General features: G+C 40.5%; 1 protein-coding gene across 2 annotated transcripts in view; it reads right to left on the reverse strand.

Moving 5' to 3' along the window:
- Positions 1–17804, reverse strand: part of SNX9 (sorting nexin 9) — a 61509-nt gene extending 43705 nt beyond the window's left edge. For both annotated transcript variants that reach the window (XM_059468386.1, XM_059468385.1), the window contains exon 1: positions 17627–17804. In XM_059468386.1, coding sequence (XP_059324369.1) covers positions 17627–17638 — 12 coding nt within the window. In that variant the 5' untranslated portion in view covers positions 17639–17804. The remainder of the gene's footprint in view (positions 1–17626) is intronic.
- Between the last annotated feature and the right edge of the window lie 352 nt (positions 17805–18156).

Consider the following 18156-nt stretch of genomic DNA (forward strand, 5'->3'; position numbering starts at 1 on the left):
AGGAGGGAGGGAGAAACAAAACAAATCTAATTTTTAAGTGTTTAGATACACAAAACCTTTGCTGTGCACTGAATCTGCTATTACACTACATAAAGAAATGTTTGAAACATTTGGTTTTACTAATAACATCATTCAGTGTACAGCAATGAGTTCCTTCTTGTACTTGGAGGGCGAGGAGAAGAAAAAAAAAACTAATGAAAAGAAGTATTTTCAAAGTATATTCAAAATATTATTTTATTTTCAAAGGAGACAATAAAACAACTTCTGTTGAAAGAAAGCTATGTGATAGGAAAAAAACCCACTGAAAGACAGACATTTACCATCAGGTCTTGCCTGTCTCAAAACTGCAGGTTTTATAATCCTCAAAACTAAGGATCCTCACCCAGACACAACTTCTTACAGAAAACCAGAGGAAAATAGAACTTTGCACCCCCACATTTTAATTTCATGAGTGTCATGTGGAAATACTTCTGGCCGGTCAAAAGATACTTTACTTCAGCGTAAATAAAAACAGAGCTGAGAAAAAACCAGACATGTTTCAGCTGTTCAGCTGACAAATCTAACCCCAAACCACGTGCACAACAAATCAAACACTTGGTCTTCTCCAAGAGAAGCTGCTCTCCAACACCAGAGCAGCACAACATTGCAGAAAACCATGCATCCTAAGCACTCTGAATGCTCCCTTGCATGAAAACTTTTCCCTCAGAATGGAGGCTTTCAGCACTTTCATATTATGCTATGCAAAACAGAGATGAAGAGGTAAAAACTGTGTTCAATAATAACACTGACTGCTTTCTTTCCAGCAGCACATCTGGCCTCCATGGAAATATAAGAATAAGCTGCTTTACTCTCCTGAAAAATGAACTGAAGAGAAGCAGCGCACCTCTAGAAATACAAGAACATTTTAAGGGGGGGTGTAAAAAGCACCACTCTCCAGAGCTCTTCCCTCAGCAGTAGCCGATGGAAGTGTTGAACATGTCCTTTTTCCAGCAGGTTGCTGGAAAAAGGACATTTATCCACTTTCTGCAAGTCCATTTAACAGCAATCAGATGCTGGGCATCTGAATCATGAGAAAAGCAGGGAGTCTTTCTTTACCAGGGAGTCTTCTTAGCCTTTTTCAAGTAATACACCATAATATTAAATTCTTGCTTCTATTCACAGGAATGATGAGAGTTTACCAGAAAAGAAGGCAACAAACAAATTTTATCAGCCTTCAGAAAAACTGGCAAAACATCCCCAGCCAAATTGGAAAGGTAAAAAGTATTACTTCTAATAAAAGAACAGATGCAAATACTAGATTCTCCAGATACAGCAGTGAAATTAAAGTTACTCAGAAAAAAAAATTGAAGTATTCAGCTTGTAGAGGACGAAAAAACAAAAAATACATAGAATTTATATGTCGTCATGCCAAAGTCCACTTATTGACCTGCTCTGGATGACTGTTTCAAAAGTCAGAAAAAGCAGAAAACAGGGAAAAAATTACAAACTTTGCTAACTACAGTTTAAGAAATTGAAAAACAAATTTAAAAAACCCAACCCATTTGCAATGCTACAGAAATGGATTATTACAGAGCATTGAGAATTTGAGGAACTGAAACCTGGTCTGTATATTGGCATTTCAAATACATTCCTCATCTTTTTCTGCCAGTACTCTCCATTGAACCTGCATTTCTAGGCTCACTTGCCTAGGCTGGAAATGAAGACCTTAAGAATTTCTGGCAAGTAAGCTTTAACACTATCCTTCCACTGCTGAGTTTATAAACTCAACCAATTCCAAAGTAAAACTAAGTGACTAAATGTTTTTGCCCCAACTATTAAGTGTATAGTTAACAATGGAAAACCCTCTAGGCTTTTCCTGGACAGATACATCAGCCCCAAATCTACTTAAATTTCTGACAATCAGTTCCAAAATACTATAAAATAGAAAATGGTTTGACTTTCCAATAAGCTTTTTCCTTCTTACCAGCCATACATACTGTGTGTTTGCAACTCATGCAAAATTGCAAATGGGCATGGAAAAAAAAGCATTTAACAAGAAAAAAAATTTTAGCTCCTTGGCACTGCAATACACACACTGAATATTAGAGCTAAGCTTAGGGACACTTTAAATATTCATGAAATGGGAATCTCTGATGAATTCCAGATCATAATCTGGATCAGTCCAGATTAATGAACACCATGAAGATAACTTCTTCAAAACACAGCTTAGAAAAAATTGTTACAGTAACTGTTGTGTTTCGTATTTACTTCTGATCATATACAAAAGGATCAAACCATTCAAGAACTACAGGAACTTCAGAAATTAAAATACTTTTTAGTGGAATAAAGGCCACTGCTTCATTTACAGAATCCTGCCAACATGTAAAACAAGAAAGAACCATTAGCAAATCTATTAGCTATAAGAAAATTAATTTCATCTACTTAGTTGCATGTATATCTCCCCTCTCCCACCACCACCTCTGCTCCAAGATACAAATGGTTCTGGATTCTGAAGTTGTTTTGTCAGTTCCTTCGAGAAAAAAAGCCCTGCTAATCCAAAAAGCTTTAACTGATTTCACTGACCAGAGAGCAGGCCTGGGTCTTGTACTGTAAGCTACTGCTCCCTTTGCTCAGGTAGCAACAGAGCATCTCCACTGGGAGTTTGGAACACATCCTGGCATCACCTCATGCTCCCTGGTGTGAGGAAGGACTGGCACAGATTAAGCAGAACCCTGCCACAGCACATGGCAAGAGGGAAAGGGTTCTCTGATCCCCAGCATCCCTGCACCTCTGGCATATACTGCAGTTTCTCCAGAATGAGAGGGAGCCAGCAGTTTTATCTACACGTCCAAGATGGGGGAAACCAGTAAGAGTTAAATGAAAATTAGCTTTTCTGCAGTATGGATATAAAAATTTAGATTGTAATAAAGGAAATAAAAAAGAAACTGGTAATTCTCAGTGTTGTATCAGCATTCTTTGGAGCTTGTTCTACCTACTGTAGTTACATAACTGGACTCTAGTTTCCCAATTTACAGATTTACTGACTTACTACAGTGTGAAGCCTCCCAATACTGAGCATTGCAATCAATAATTATTATTGTCTTTTTAGAATTATGATACAATCATACCTAGAAATATTAAAAGACCAAAGATTCCCCATATTGAAAAGCAGTATCTAGATTAGTGAAACATTATTCCTCTTCAGGCCAGACTTCACCTTTCTCCACTACTTCTGTCCAAGTTGAGTGCTTCCCTGTTCTTCCCATAATACTAAAAACCAAAAGGAAAAAAACCCAACAACAAAAAACCAAGCATTTGCCAACTTATTTCTGAAAGCAGACATAAGACTATGAAACTCTACCTGTCAGTGTTAAGGCTCTTTAGCGTAAATGAAGTGGGAAGGAAGTTGTCTAGCAAAAGTCATTAAAATAAATTTCCAATGAAAGGTTACACTAGTGCTTCACTAAGTTACTAGATGAATATCCAAGATCTCTACAGACATCCTGATCCACTGGCTCCTGTTGGATGCCCCCCAGAATCTTAAAAGAGGTGATAAAGCAACAGAAACACCTATTCCTCATGAGAAGAGCCTTTCTGCCTTTTCGAAGATATTTCACTCAAGGCTAGGCTCAGAAAAGCACCTCACCCCAAAATGGAACAATCCTGATGTGCACAGGGCCACCCTTGCCTGCATTGCAGTTCAGCTGCAGCAGGGTAGCGCTGTCATGGAGAAGGACAGTGGAAGCCCCTGTGTATTCCTCAGCAGCCATAAGCAGACAGGCTGACAGCTAATGCACATCAGTTGTGCTCAGAGCAGCTTTTACCTTCCCTGCCTCAGCCTTCCTTGACATGAATGACCAATGACCCACATAGAATCACTGGTTTTTCTTTAAGTTCACATTTCTGAAGCAAAATGTTTTTGTAATGCTGGATTTCCTGACTGCAGTGCAGCAGTTCTGCATCTAAGTATGCTTTATAGCACAAAAATTGGAGAAGCCTCTAAAAAATTGGACACACCTTTGAAAATGCTTTCCCTACACACAGGACTTCATTTGTATTAGGAAGAGATCTAGTGTTACACCATAGATTCATCTGTTTCAACCACGTGTTACAATTTAGGAAACTTGTACCACAACTGCTTTTCTCGGTCAGCTGGCACTGGCAGATAGTACAAAGGAAATATCCATAGAAATTTCATAGCATGAAATTTCCATAACTGCACACATTTCTCTTCACAGTTGGCACTTCAGCAGCTCAGAGCTTCAGCCACCCTGCACTGCTCTTGTCAAGAGACAGGGATTCACAGGTTTAAATTGCCTGGTGCCACTGTCAGAAATACAACTGCTGTATCACAGCAGCAAGGTGGCAACACCTCATGCTGGTGGCAGCAGTTCCCATATTGACAGAAAGAGGATCAAATTCTGGATTTCTCTTTTGGGAAGTATACGAGGCAGATAAGTGCAGGTTTCTCTAAAACCTGCATCCACTGGAGGAGCAGAAACCATAATTTGAAAAGCCTGGCAGAATGCCAAAAATAAAATAAATAATTTTTTTTTTTAATAAAGAAAAGTTAGTCATTAGCATTAGCTCTAAACAAGTCAAAGTCCTCACGTTTTAAACAGCCGTGTCAGTGAGAGGACTCGAACTTTTCTTCTAGGACAGCAGCCTAAGCTTTTAGCTGGGATGAACAACAAAGGGCTTTTGGTCACCTCAAGTAACTCCAGTAACACATCTGGTATGAATAAACTTCAGAACAGCTTGCTACAAAACCTGCTTCAGTTAGTACAAATATTCTTCAGTAGGTCTAGCAAGCCTTTGAAATTTGCTGCTTTTGAAATACTGATAAGCACTATGTTGCTCACACCTGGAAGCATAGAAGAGGAAAATGCATTTATTTCTTCCCAGACTTCATTTTATTAGTTATCTTCTAAAAGCTTTTTGGAGGTGGGTTTGCTTTTTAGTACATTTTTTGTGAGGTTTCTTTCATTAGTTTTTTTTCAGAATCACTTTTTCAAATATTTACAAATATTGCTTTTAGAAATAAAATATTCATTCTAAAGGGCAGTTCTAAGATAATAAAACAGAAATAGCATAGCTGGGATACAGGTTGGGATCTCAGGATTGGAGAAATTAAGAAAGCAGAAAGAAAATAATAAAGACAAAAGCCTACCTGAAATATACCACTTCAGAAATTAGGAGTATATTTTGATTACTCCTAAAGAATGGTTTAAAATGAAGAATTTAGTCTAAAGAGTGACAATACTCTTCCACACAAAAACCAAATAACTTAAAATTATTTTTGCATTTTCTTTCCCCTGCTGATCTTTCCCAGCAATTTGCCCTGTGATTCCTGTCTGTAAAAAACTAGTGGTTTGTAGGTATTTTACTGCTTAGAATAAGTGCAAGACATTTGACTTGTTATCAGCTGAAGCAGAAGCCTTAAACCCCTGGCTGTCCTCACAGTGCCAGTGAAGCTCCAGGGGAGACTCAGGGTAGGCACAGATCTAAATGACAGCTTAGCCACTGTTTTGTCTCACCATTCACAGACTACTCAAGTTGCCATGTTTTAATCAATGCATCTTTGAAAAAACTCTCCACAGATCAAAACACATGGTAAGTCCCTCTGTGGAAATTATAGGGAATTCTGCAAGAAGTTTAAAAGGGCTGGTGTCCACAATGCTGAGAAAAACAGTAAGAACACAGGAATACAGACAGGAGCCCCTCATGTCTTTCCCACCTCAGAGGACTGAGGACACCAGCTTTCTTCCAACAGTGCCTAACATTTTGGTAGATTTAATAATTTCAGCATGAAATCTAAGCTTGTTCAAAAGCTAAATGCCCCAAGTCCGAAGATATTTTCACTGCATCATTTTCATCACTGAATCTTACAATGGTTTGGGTCAGACTGACCTTAAAGATCCTCTTGTTTCAGCAACCCTGCCATGGGCAGGGACACCTTCCACTACACCAGGCTGCTCAAGGCCCCATCCAGCCTGGCCCAGAAAATATAAAAAACATTTATACTACTAATGAAGGAAACATCCAGGGCTATGATTTGACTAAAAAATGCCTTTTCATTTTAGTCCCTCTATCAGACTGCAAGGCAAAGTGTGCATTTGGACAGCCTATGCAGAAATATCAAGTGGCTCCTCAAGTGCTATGCCTCTCAGCCTGGAGAAGCAGCTCCTCTCTGTCCTGACTCTGGTAAAGAAATGTCTACGTGTTCCTCTCACAGGCTTTCCTAAGAGACAAGACACAAACCAAACACTGACAATAGAAGAATAAGAGGACACAAGGGACACTTACAGAGTCCTACAGAAACAGTACCTTAGGAATTCAAGATTATCCATTATACTAGCAACTGCCAGTAAAGTGATAAAGATTTATTATGAAAGAGACACCAATGTTTATCTTTTTAACTACTCTAGAGAAACTGGAGAAAATGTATATTGCTTGTACTGGGCTAGGCATCACTCCTTGTGCATGTGTTCAGCAACATCTGCCTAGAAAACTAGCTTGAAGAAACTGGAACATTTTATACTATGATTTTATTAAACAATAAGCAAAAAATAAAATTCACTTTTTAAATTAAAACCTCCCTTTAGTATTACATTTCTTTTCAACACAGTTTTGTTTTGCTTTTAGTAACATCAGAATTAAAGCAAACTCATCCAAAAAGTAAAACTAAATTCAGTAAAGAACTCCACTTCTGGATGAAGAGAGAAGTTCACAGTATTCAGGTATCATTACTCCAAGTTCCCTCAGCAGCTCTAACTGCTGGATCCCCACATTACTCTACAAATTTACATTAAAAATGTCTCTTGACCCACTGGCTCACTTTCCTCTGGGCAATTTTTCAACTCTAAAATAAGTTCACTAGCCTGCAGCTAATCATTTGAAGTCAACAGTACTGACTATAAGCATATTAGAACTTAATTAAACACAGACAAAAATCTAAGAAACAAGGACTTGTGTAATTTCTTCCCACTACTAAAATATGCTTGCAGACAGATGCAAATCTCACAAGTTGCATGTGCCTACAATATTTCAGGCAGGTATTTAATTAAGTATTTATACTGGATTAAAAGGTCTATCTCATATTGGAATTGACAACAAAATATGAAGTGTTTCCAAAAAAAGTACAAACCACGAAGTCTGACACCTTTATACTGTAAGGGACAGGAAGGCAATACTCAATTCCCACCAACATGCATGTGGGTTAAACCACTGGCACTTCTAGAATTAGAATGGAAGTAAGAAAGAAATGTCTAGGCAAGTTTTCAAGTGTTAAAGAGACTTGGAAATGTTTTCTGTAGTAATAAAGACAACAGCTTACTGGCCACTTCAGCAACTTGGGCTTTCCTCAGTGAGGACAGATTAACTCTTCAGATCTACCACACAGGACTTCACTGTCTTGCTGAAAATAATTGTTGGTCATGAAAGACCACCTGAACTTAGTTCAGACTAGTCCCACTCATTTTTTGTTTCTTATTTTATTTTTGATTCACAGAACATGAGCTTCTTTACAGCTGTCTACCTGTCAGCAAACATCACCACACCCCAAAGCCCAGTGAAACGTGCTCCTGGCCAGCATTACAGGCAGAATGCACACCAAGAACTTGCATTCAAGTGAATTCTGACACAGGAAGCCTCTTGTTCAACTCAAGCATCTGGAACTAAAAGTCATTGATGCAGAATGAGGTCTAAAATGGTTATATGACTAAGATCTCTTAAAAGTGTTAAGAGTAAAACAGATCTTAAAATTGTTAAGATGTTGAAACAAATTACAGCTGCTTTCCATGCAGTTATAAGCCAGGTGGGTAGATAACCATGCCACAGAGCATCAAAAAAGCAAAGAGAAACTGTGATGTTTTCCAGATTTACAGCAGCGCTTAAAAATATTAGTCTGAGAACTATCTATAAGCAGTTCAGTGGTTTAAAAAAGCGGCATATTTTCAGAATAACTACCATGCACTACTAAAAGAGGTGCTTGGTTACATTTTGGTGTTCATAGTGACTTATTTATGGAGTATTGTCAGACCCAAGAACAGAATCTCCAAGCACCCAACCAACACTGAAGCAAGGGAAATTCAGCTGCAGAAATACATTCAAGACACCCATGTGATTTAGAGATATTTCCAAATACTGACTCAGATACTCCCCTGAATCACATCTGAGCTTTCCATTGGGTTAAGCACCTGAAAAGCTTTTTTCTTGTTTAAAACATTACTTATAAACTAGTCATCAATTAAAAATGTACTGCAAAACTCCTACCATGAGTGAGGAACTCCAGTGATACCAGACCTTTTCAGAATCAATTTACTGCACTGCTCCACGTGCCCAGCCTTCCCCATGTTTTCCTTTCTGAATACCAACCTTTCCCAGATCCTCAGATAAACTGGGGACTCAACAATTTTGAATTTGATAACATTAATTCCAGTTTCACCATTACTCCAGCAATGTATATATATGCAGCAAGTGTATAATAAAAAGTGTATAATAAATGCAGCAAGTGCAGTATGGGTTTGTATTTACGGATGTCAGGCAGGATGCATTTATCTCAAGCGTGATTAAAATCTCTGCCTAGATTAATCATTACTGTACCTCTGAAATCAAACTGCAAAACTTAAAACTGTTTGCTGAACCAATATTTAATGGTGTGTTTCAGAAGCCTGCTGTGCCATGTCCCCTAATGTTTGCCTGAAACTTCAGGGCACAGTTCTGTCCCCAAAGAGCAGAGCCAGTAAGATGTGAAGGTTTCAGAAAAAGCCAGCAGCATTCACCAGAAAAATTGCCACATTGTGACCTACTCATTAAGACAGCTTGTAGTCACACACCAGTGCTGCCTCTACGAGAGCAGAGATTAGAAAAAAATTAGTAATTATCTTAATAATTGGAGAGGGACAAAGTTTCACTAAGGCTATCTAGCAAACTTTAAGCCCTTCCAGACTCAGCACACTATTACACATTGTGGATCTCAATGTACCACGTGCACAGACCATTCTAGAAGCAAATGAATACCTGGCAAAGCAAACTAAGCGTACGTTAAAATGATGCTGCTTCAAATAAACTTCATAAAATACATAAAATACAGAATGCAATAGCTGAACTACTCAAGTCCCAAACACTGGTAAATATTAATAGGAAAACATGTGCTGAATAGCATGCTCACTGAAAGCAGCTGGGAAGGAATCTGACACACAGCAGGATGAGCTCTCCACATGGAATTCTGCTAAATTCTCTGTTACTTGAGTAACCAACATTAATCAATATATTAATGTTTTCTTATATCTTAGTTCTTATTAGAAACACTACTTTGCAAAAGCCTATGCTTACTTTCATTTTATGAACCCAAGTGAGGAAACAGCTACACCAACATAAATGCATTATCATTTTATCAGATGAAGCTTCTTTACTCCAGAAGTGGGCAAGGTTCACATTTTTTGGGTTCTAAAGTATCCAAGCCCACAGCTATTTTAGGCTTTTCTATTGGCAGTGTAGAAAAGTACAAGATCCTGTAAGATAACAAACTTTATTTCATGATAAATGGCAGCTCAAATAAGCAAAGCTCAGTCATTAGACCTGGCCAGAGAACACCAGCACTTGAACTGGACATTAATTTACTGCAATGTGCACACTAGCAGTGTAGGCATATCCCACTTTAACACAAAGAGAAAAAAAGAAGAAAAAGAATGTTTGAAGAGATGCATTTAATAAATAAAAACAAAAACAAACCAAGAGATGTAATGAATGACAGAACTGGATTAAGTCATGCAACATTGAAAGTTTGACAGAACACCTCACAAACTTTTCTTGTACCAGCAACCTTTACAGTGACAGAAAGCATCAAAGAAGTCTGAAAAGAAAGTTAGAACTTCTGCTTCCTTACGAATTACTAGAAAATTTGGCAGCTTGACAGAATGTGCCAGAGCTGTTGATAAAAAAATTGTCATTCAACAACCTTGATACAAACATCCAAGACTGTGGTCTAGTTATTTGCAGCAAGGAAGATGTTTAATTTTGTATTCCACAAGCAATCATTTTCAGAAGAAAAATATAGGGCTATTAAGGAAGGAAATTACAGCACTGCTGAAAGAAGTGTGCTGTAACTAGGTAAGCACTAATTACATTATATTATCATATGTAATTGCAATATTCAATTACTGAATTAAACCTTGACCTCCCCAAAAAAGAACCAATGCAGTGGAGGAAATATGACATTTAAGACATTTAAAGACATTTAAGCTTCACTCTTAAATCCCATGAAGTTATAAGGTGAAGTGAAGCACCTCATCAGTCATTGCCTTACTGCTGCAGAAAGATGAATTGTATAGGCTCTTCAGGCAATACTAGAATTTAAATAAGAACTAGAAAAAACAATAAATGCAATAGCCTTATATTAATTGTCTTTCTTCTGGAAACCACTTACACAATCACCACAGAGGGAAAAAAACCCCAAACTCATCTTGCAGAAGGGAGGTACGGTCTAAAGCTATTCTAAGAGTATTTTTATAGCTGTTCTTGCAAATTAGCCATTTTGTTCTATCAACCAGGAAAGCAAACACTTTGCTTGAATTGAGATGACAACTAATTTTTGCTCTGAACAATGAGAACTGCAGTCTCAGAACGCTGGGAAAAGCAAAGCAAGTCCAAAACCTACTGTGTTTAAACAGAGATACCACATGAATACACAAAATAAAAGCACAACAGTTCCCATACCAAGGAGGAGCAGATGGCAACTCAGAACAGAAGTCGGTAACTCAATGACAAGTCATAAGAAATAAGACCCATCAACCAGTTCTTCACCAGTCTCCACTTTTTTTACAGGAGTGGGACTGAATGATTTCACCTGGGCAAGTCCCACGTGCAGAAACCCTGGGCCAGCCATGGCTGCCTCTCCCCAGAGTCAGCTGTTTTGCTTGGGCTCCCCAGAGACCTCCCGCAGGCTGCACTACCCATCTTCTCACCACCTCCTCCTCCTTCCAGCCACCTATTTTGCACATTGGAAACCCCTCCCATACAGTGGCTTCCTTTAAAGGGCAGGACCTGGGGGAAGAGCTGCTGTAAAATACAGGAGGAAAGAGATTTTACCCACAAAACACATGTTCACAGGCAGAGTCGCTGGTTTGACTTTACCCAGCACACTTCTGTGAGCACACACCCTGTTACCAGCAGTGCCCAGGATGGCTCATGTGCCCTTCATACCATGCCATGTCCCAAATGTCTCCTCACAACTACACAACAGCCGGACCAGGCTGCGTAAGGGCAGCTCCCCACAGGAAGAGCTGTTCCTTGTGCCCTTCTCCCCTTACTGTGGGTCTTACAGAGGACTATCTGCCAAAGTTAAATGATTCTGGTCTTAAATGTCTTTTTCTTTTTTATATATATTGTTGACAGAGGTTTCTTATTTAGACAAAGCTCAAAGATAAGGAAGGTTTGGGAAAGGAAGTGATATGCTCAGAGTTTAAGTTAAATTTTCCTGTAAGCAATATGCCTTTTTTTTCCTCTCTCTTCAGTAGCACTTGAATTTTGCTTATTGGGCTACTACAAGATTGCTCTGTTGTTTGAACTTTCAGTTACTTGGGAAGCTCCTTTCCAATCATAAACTGCTGAGAAAGCAGGAATGCAACTAAAGAAAATAAAAGCACAAGTTCTGGTTTTCAGCCCTCCAAGAAGTGAAATTCGTAAAGTGAAGTAAAGTGAATTCGGAGAAATTGTCATTGTGAAACACACTTTGAAATAGAAGAGGTTTAGCTTTAAATGCTGAACACTGCAATAGCTATTTACTTAAAATAATTCTAGATATCAAAATGCTCATCTGTTCTATTGCAGGGCTGGTTGAAACAAATCACTCCCACTATTTCACAGTCTCTTCTCTATTACCTGATTTTAAAATGTTTTGCAAGACTGTTTCCAACATCATAAATGTTACAATTGCTTGTAAATTTAATACAGGAGGGAACCCACGTATTTGAAATGGTAAAATTCTCAAATGATTTTTACCTTGGTGATCTCTGTAAACTTTTAAATTTGCCAGATGCCCTAATCAAATAAGGAGAGGTTTACTGAATATTCACTCTTCCAGGACTTTTTTCAAGACCTGAGAATCTGAGGAGGAAGATAATTCAGAGGAAAACCTTGAAAGAATGCAGTAAAATAAACCTTCTTACCAAGCTACAGTTACCTGTAAAGCCTTATTGCCAAAGTAATACTTATATATGAGAAATTCTACCAGAGTGAAAACTTGAAACTCTGAATCTATAAACCAGATGTAGCTTATGACATTTGATACCAGACTTCCTTCTCTTTGGCTGCTGTAATCATGTTTTTAAATGATGACCTCTGGTAATGAGTCTCTGATGACTCTGCCTAGGTGCTCAAAATAACTTTGAAAAACTGAGTCAGAGGAATCATTACTCAAGAACAGCATCACTCAGAATCTTACCAGCTCTCCAGCACAGAAATGAGAAACCTTGAACTGGTAATTGCTGCAATTTAACATAAACCACGTATCACTGAACCTTTAAAAGACCATAAGGCCGGACAGAAAGACAAAAGAACAGAAAACCTGTGTCTTCGTAAAATAAATGCATCAGTTCTCATACTCATCCTAGCATCTCACTCCTCCAACAGGTGTGGTTAATCTGCATTACCAACCATTTGCCCTTCTCTAGTCATCTTGTTTCCCCTTAAGAAACAAACCACCAAACCAAAATAACCTAAAAAGCCCCAGGAAGTACCCCCACATCTACTTAATACTAGCCTAAAAGACCCAAACAACATTTTACATCCTTAGACTGTAACATCAAAATCATTGCTTCATGTAATAATTTTGTTCCATCACAACCTACATACACAGATCATCTGTGATCTCATGTTTTGAATTATGTCTTGTTTTGCTTGAAATAATGGAACATGTTGAATGGATTAGGATGTGATCTGCATAGAAGAGGATCATCCCAACTCACAGATGCCTTAAGATTGATCTTCCTTTAAGATGAGATTTACGAAAGGAGTCTACTTCCAAAGTTAGGACAATGCAGAATGCAGATTAACAGAACACAAAGTCTGGGTATTTTGGAGGGTTTAGCACAGAGGGGCACTTCACTTCCCTACTGCAAATCAGAACAAGGAATTGTTTCTAACCAACTCAAGTGATGGTATAAAGGAAAATGTGGGACTTCTTTGGGAAGCCTTACACTGCTGTGAGTAACAGAGAATGAAAAAGAAAGATGAAAGGAAAGATATACACTTAGGGATAATAATCTTTAAGGCTAATGTGTTGTTACCTTTCCCTCCCTGAAATTTTCATATGTAAATCATGACCTTCCTTCACCACAACTACAAGAACCATGCTGAATTCAACTATACCTGGCCAGTGACATTAAAAGAGAAAATCCAACGTGATTAGATGGACAAGAAAGCCTTGAACAGCATTTCCTTGTTTTAGAAGTACTGTTAAATTGTATCTTCTTTAAAGAACAGAATATTTAGACTAAGCTTTCATTTCAAAGGGCTTCCTCCCACAAAAAGGGGCCCAGTCCTGAAAACAGAACCAGATAAATGAGTCCTCAAAGTACACAAACCATTAAACAATCAAGAACACAATGGTGAGATATAAGTGCCCTTATATGTTATAAAGAAAAAAAAACCTGTTGGAATTGACAGTAAGAGGGGCCCAACTTCTCAAAGCTTATCAACAACTGCCTTATGAAATACCTCTCTTGAGAAAGCAATGTCACCAACATCAACAATGTTACACGAATAAATCAACTCCTAGTTTCAACTTCTAAATTAAAACTCACCATATGTTATCAGCACAGGTTCCAGAAGAACTGGAAGAACTGTCTGCCCAGAGCCTATTCAGTTCTCTCACTTCCTTCTGAAATCAGGGCTTAACAAATGGCGAAACATCAGCCTTTTCAAGAAAAGGACTTGCCTACATTTTAAAATAATAAATAAGTTTAAAAATAGGCTAAGGTAGAGAGAACGTTGTTTAAAAGCCAGCATATTGCTTCCTGACATTTCTAGCTCTGCCTATTCAATGCAGCTCAAAAACAAAAGAAAGGACATGAGTAAAGCTGGGACTTGGCAAACTCCAGTGGGGAAATAATAGGAAAGGCCAAAGAAACCACAAAGGAACAAATATAAGAATGACAATTTCACCTGTGGCTTTTGTAAGCAACTATGACAGAAATATTTACCAAACTGCATCTTCCTTGTGACCAAGTTTAGAAAATTTTTTAGGCTCAGGCACTTTCTGTGTCACATAATTGTGACACAGTTAAAAAGAAGGAATTTGTAAGGTTAACTCTCCTTCCGAAAAGCATCCAAAATCAAAGTATCTAGCTTAAATCACCGGTTCTTAAATGTGGACATGAAATTGCTTTACCTCTGAAGTAGCGTTCAGTTAAATGACTGTGAAACTCCAGGAGTCCCCTAAACAACCTTCTTTTTTTTTCTTATTTTGATAGGGCTTAACATTTGTTTCAGTTTTTTGAGCACATAACCTTGAGCAAACCACAAAGTCCACTGCCAAGCTACAGTAAGGATCTAGCCAACAGAAGAACTGCCTCCAGAAACCTTAGATCCTCCATTTCCCATTTATATTTTCACCCTTCTCTGTGAAAGTCTCCTGCTGCCAACTATACCACCCCACCCAACCTGCTGCCAACTATACCACCTCTGAGCAAACTTTACTGCAACTACCTAGAACTGGAAAAATGACACCACTGTTTCCATTCAGTGAACATTTTTGCTATTTCAGCAACTTACTGTACCTTAAAAACAGGCCTGACAGGTGTTGGAGTAGACTCCTGGGATGTTCATACAGCATGGGATGAGGAGCAAAAAGGAGAAGGAGCAATGGTCACTGCTAATTTAGCTCACATCATCAGCCAGCCTCCACAGCCTTCAGAGTGCTTAAGGCTTGTTTCGACAGAAGACTCCCTACCAAGTTGCTAGCTAACAAATATGCTAGGAAAGCATATTTGTTAGCTAGTAAAGGCTTCTTGGTATGAAAATAGTAGTCCTTTCCCCTAAAAGCTTTTATTGTTTCAATAAGAAATGCATTGCTTTTGAATGGTACAGAGCAGAGCCAGCACATTACCCAACCGTATATCACATCTTCATACATGAAAACTCAAGGAATTTAATTGCTCTGGTTTATCAAAGTGGGAGCAAGAAAACTGGCCAAGGATTACATGCTAGCTATGGAAGAAACCCCTATTTGCATCCTTCATCCTCACGAAATCTAACACCTTGATTCAAGCATCTGTAAATCTTGTAGAGAAAATGATAAATCTGAAAACAGAAGCTGGGCAAGTTCAGATTCAAAAGAAAGATGTATCAACAGCAAGAGAGATGGTTTAAAAACAACAACAAAAAAGACAGACTGAATTTTCCGTCATTGAAAGCATTCAAATCAAGACTGAATTTACCCCCAGCCCTCCTTGGAAAGTATATTCTAGTTTAAACACGAATCAATTCAGGAAGCACTAACAGCCCATGCAGCACAGGCCAGGCCAGACTGTCAGTCACCCTTATCAGCTATACAGGATTGGACACCATTAAAGTTCAAGAATTCATACTCCAGACAACTATAGTTTAGTTTTGTTAGCATTTCACATAAAATACAAACACACCTTGCATATTTCTTTCAAAAAGAGGCAATTTGTGAAGGAGCACAAGCAGAAGGTGAGAAATTTGTTTACAATTTAAAAAACAAAAATTTATGTTCCAAATGAAATGGTGACTGGTTAGTTGGCTGAGCTCCTAAAATCTGTTTTTTCAGCCAGTTACTCCTTTACCCTGCTCAAAAAGACAATATATCCTTTATTATAGCTGATGTTTGCACAACATGAACAAAATAAAATCCAAACCAGGGCAGTTTGCAGAGAGGGACCCATCTCCTGGGCAGAGCTCACAGAAAATAAAGTAAGCTTTTCTTCAGCACTGCTCAGAGTTACCAGCATAACAAAATAATAGCAATAAAATACCAAAATACTCTTTCTTGACTAGCACTTACCAATTTTAGCCTTCAAGTCAAAGTATATTACCATATCTTGCAATGTGTAGAATGAAAAAAATTGCACCACCTGATTTTAAGCCACTCTGGATTAGGAAGTCAGAAATTATACGCCCTTCCGTCTGGGGCCATAATGTTTCCAAAAAATAAAGAACAGCAAAGTGAAAGTTTCCTAATGTATGAATAAAATGGATCATGTATTCGGCACAGAACACACGATCCCATGAGGACACTGCACCTCAAAGTGACCTGAGAAACAGTAGACTGGTTTAGTACAGTACCTGCCTCACATACTGTGTATTATGTGGTATATACTCACCAGAAGTAATTTTCTTGCTACCTACAATCATTAGATTGAGTAAAAAATATTCACACGCACATCCCATGAATTACTGGAACTCACCAATGTAAAAACCAAGTCTATTAACAATATTCTAAAAGCTCAACAGAAACATAAATTTCACTATATTGACTATATTCACTGTATTTTTAAACTGCGTAAGTGATTTTGAAACCTAAAATTAAGTTCTCAGTGCTTCGGAAAAAGTTAATCCAAACTTGAGCCACCATCATCTTACATGGTTACAAAGACAGCTACTTATACACTAAATCTGACACCTTCAAGATGTGGAATTTCTTCAGAACTGAGAAGAGCAACATAAATAGTGCACTGTATGAGAAAGGCCTCAGTAAAAGGAAGTTTTTTAAACTGCTAGCCAACCTAATGGAATCAGGTGACTCAAAGTAATACTTCAAATACCAAAAAAGTCTTCCTGAGATACTTAGACAAGTCACAGATGAGTTGCTGGTGCATGTTAACTCACACCTACACAAGTAGAGATGCTTTCATCAACCAATATAGTAAACAAATATTGTTTGTTTAGAAAGGAGCCACTTTCAGATAGGATGGGCTAATTTTGACAGCAGCATTAGCAGCAGATACTATTGAAGAACTGAACAAAACAATTTAACTTCCTGTCTTTTTTTTTGTTGCTGTTGGGTTTGGTTTTTTTTTTTCGCGTGTAAAATCACAGCTTACTCTTAAGAGGTCGCACAGTGCGGACCCTGTGCTCCCACCAGAGACACGGCACAGCCACCCCCGGATGCTACCGAGGGGGTCAGCATCAGCTGCCCTGACGAGCGGGCCGGGACAGCGGGGCCGGGACAGCCGGGGCCAGGAAAGGACAGCCGGGCCGGGACAGGACAGCCGGGGCCGGGACAGTGGAGCCGGGACAGCCGGGCCCGCCGGTGGCCGAGGCCTCTCCCAGCGCCCCGCCGCTCCCCGGGCAGGGCGGCAGTGGGGCAAGGGGCGCCCGGGCTGCAGGAGTAGCACCCTCGGCCTCCGGCGGCTCTACGACCCTACAGTCGTTCCGCCGAGGAGCGGGTACGGAGGGGCACAAACAAAGCAGAAAAACAACTTTCCCCCGCCCCGGAGTCGCCGAGCCCCGAGCAGGGGCCGGGCAGTGGCGCCGAGGCCCGAGCGCGGCGCTCCCTCCGTCCCTCCCGCGGCCGGCGGCAGGCTCCGGGGACGGACCGGCTCCCCCAGCCCGCAGCCCGTCCGCCCGGGACTCCCGCCCGCTCGGCCGGGCCCGCTGGCGCAGAGCCCCGGGCGCTGCTCACCTTGGTGGCCATGGCGCTGCCGGCCCGGCTGCGCTGCCGCTCTGCCCTCCCTCTCTCTCCGTGCCGCGGCTGCTCGCTCGCTCGCTCGGTCGGTTGGTCGGTGTGTCCGGCCCGCCCGCCGCCGCCGCTGGGCCGCGCAGACGGCTCCTCCTCAGCGTCCCCGGCCGCCGCCGCCGCCTCCTGGGGGCCGCTGTGCGGCTCAGCAGCCAAGCGCCGGCGCTGGGCAGGCGGGGGCTGGTGTGGCCGCGCCGCGACGCCCCCGCCTCGGCCGCCCTTTCCGCCGGCTCGGCTCGGCACCGGGGGCAATGGCGGGGCTGTGTGCCCGTAGCCTTTCCGGCAGGGCCCGGGGGACGGAGGCACCCGCCGCGCCGCGCTGATCCCCGGGGGAGCCGCCCCGGCCGGTCCCGGGGACGATGGGGGCGGGCGGAGGGAGCTCGCCCACCCCCCATGCCCTCAAGGGCTTTGCTTTGTAGGCAGAGTTTGGCCTCACATTCCCTCGCGTGGGGGAGAGAGCCCGCAGGAAGGCGTTA

The sequence above is a fragment of the Ammospiza nelsoni genome, chromosome 3 (assembly GCF_027579445.1).
Source record: "Ammospiza nelsoni isolate bAmmNel1 chromosome 3, bAmmNel1.pri, whole genome shotgun sequence".
In the NCBI taxonomy this organism is placed as follows: domain Eukaryota; kingdom Metazoa; phylum Chordata; class Aves; order Passeriformes; family Passerellidae; genus Ammospiza; species Ammospiza nelsoni.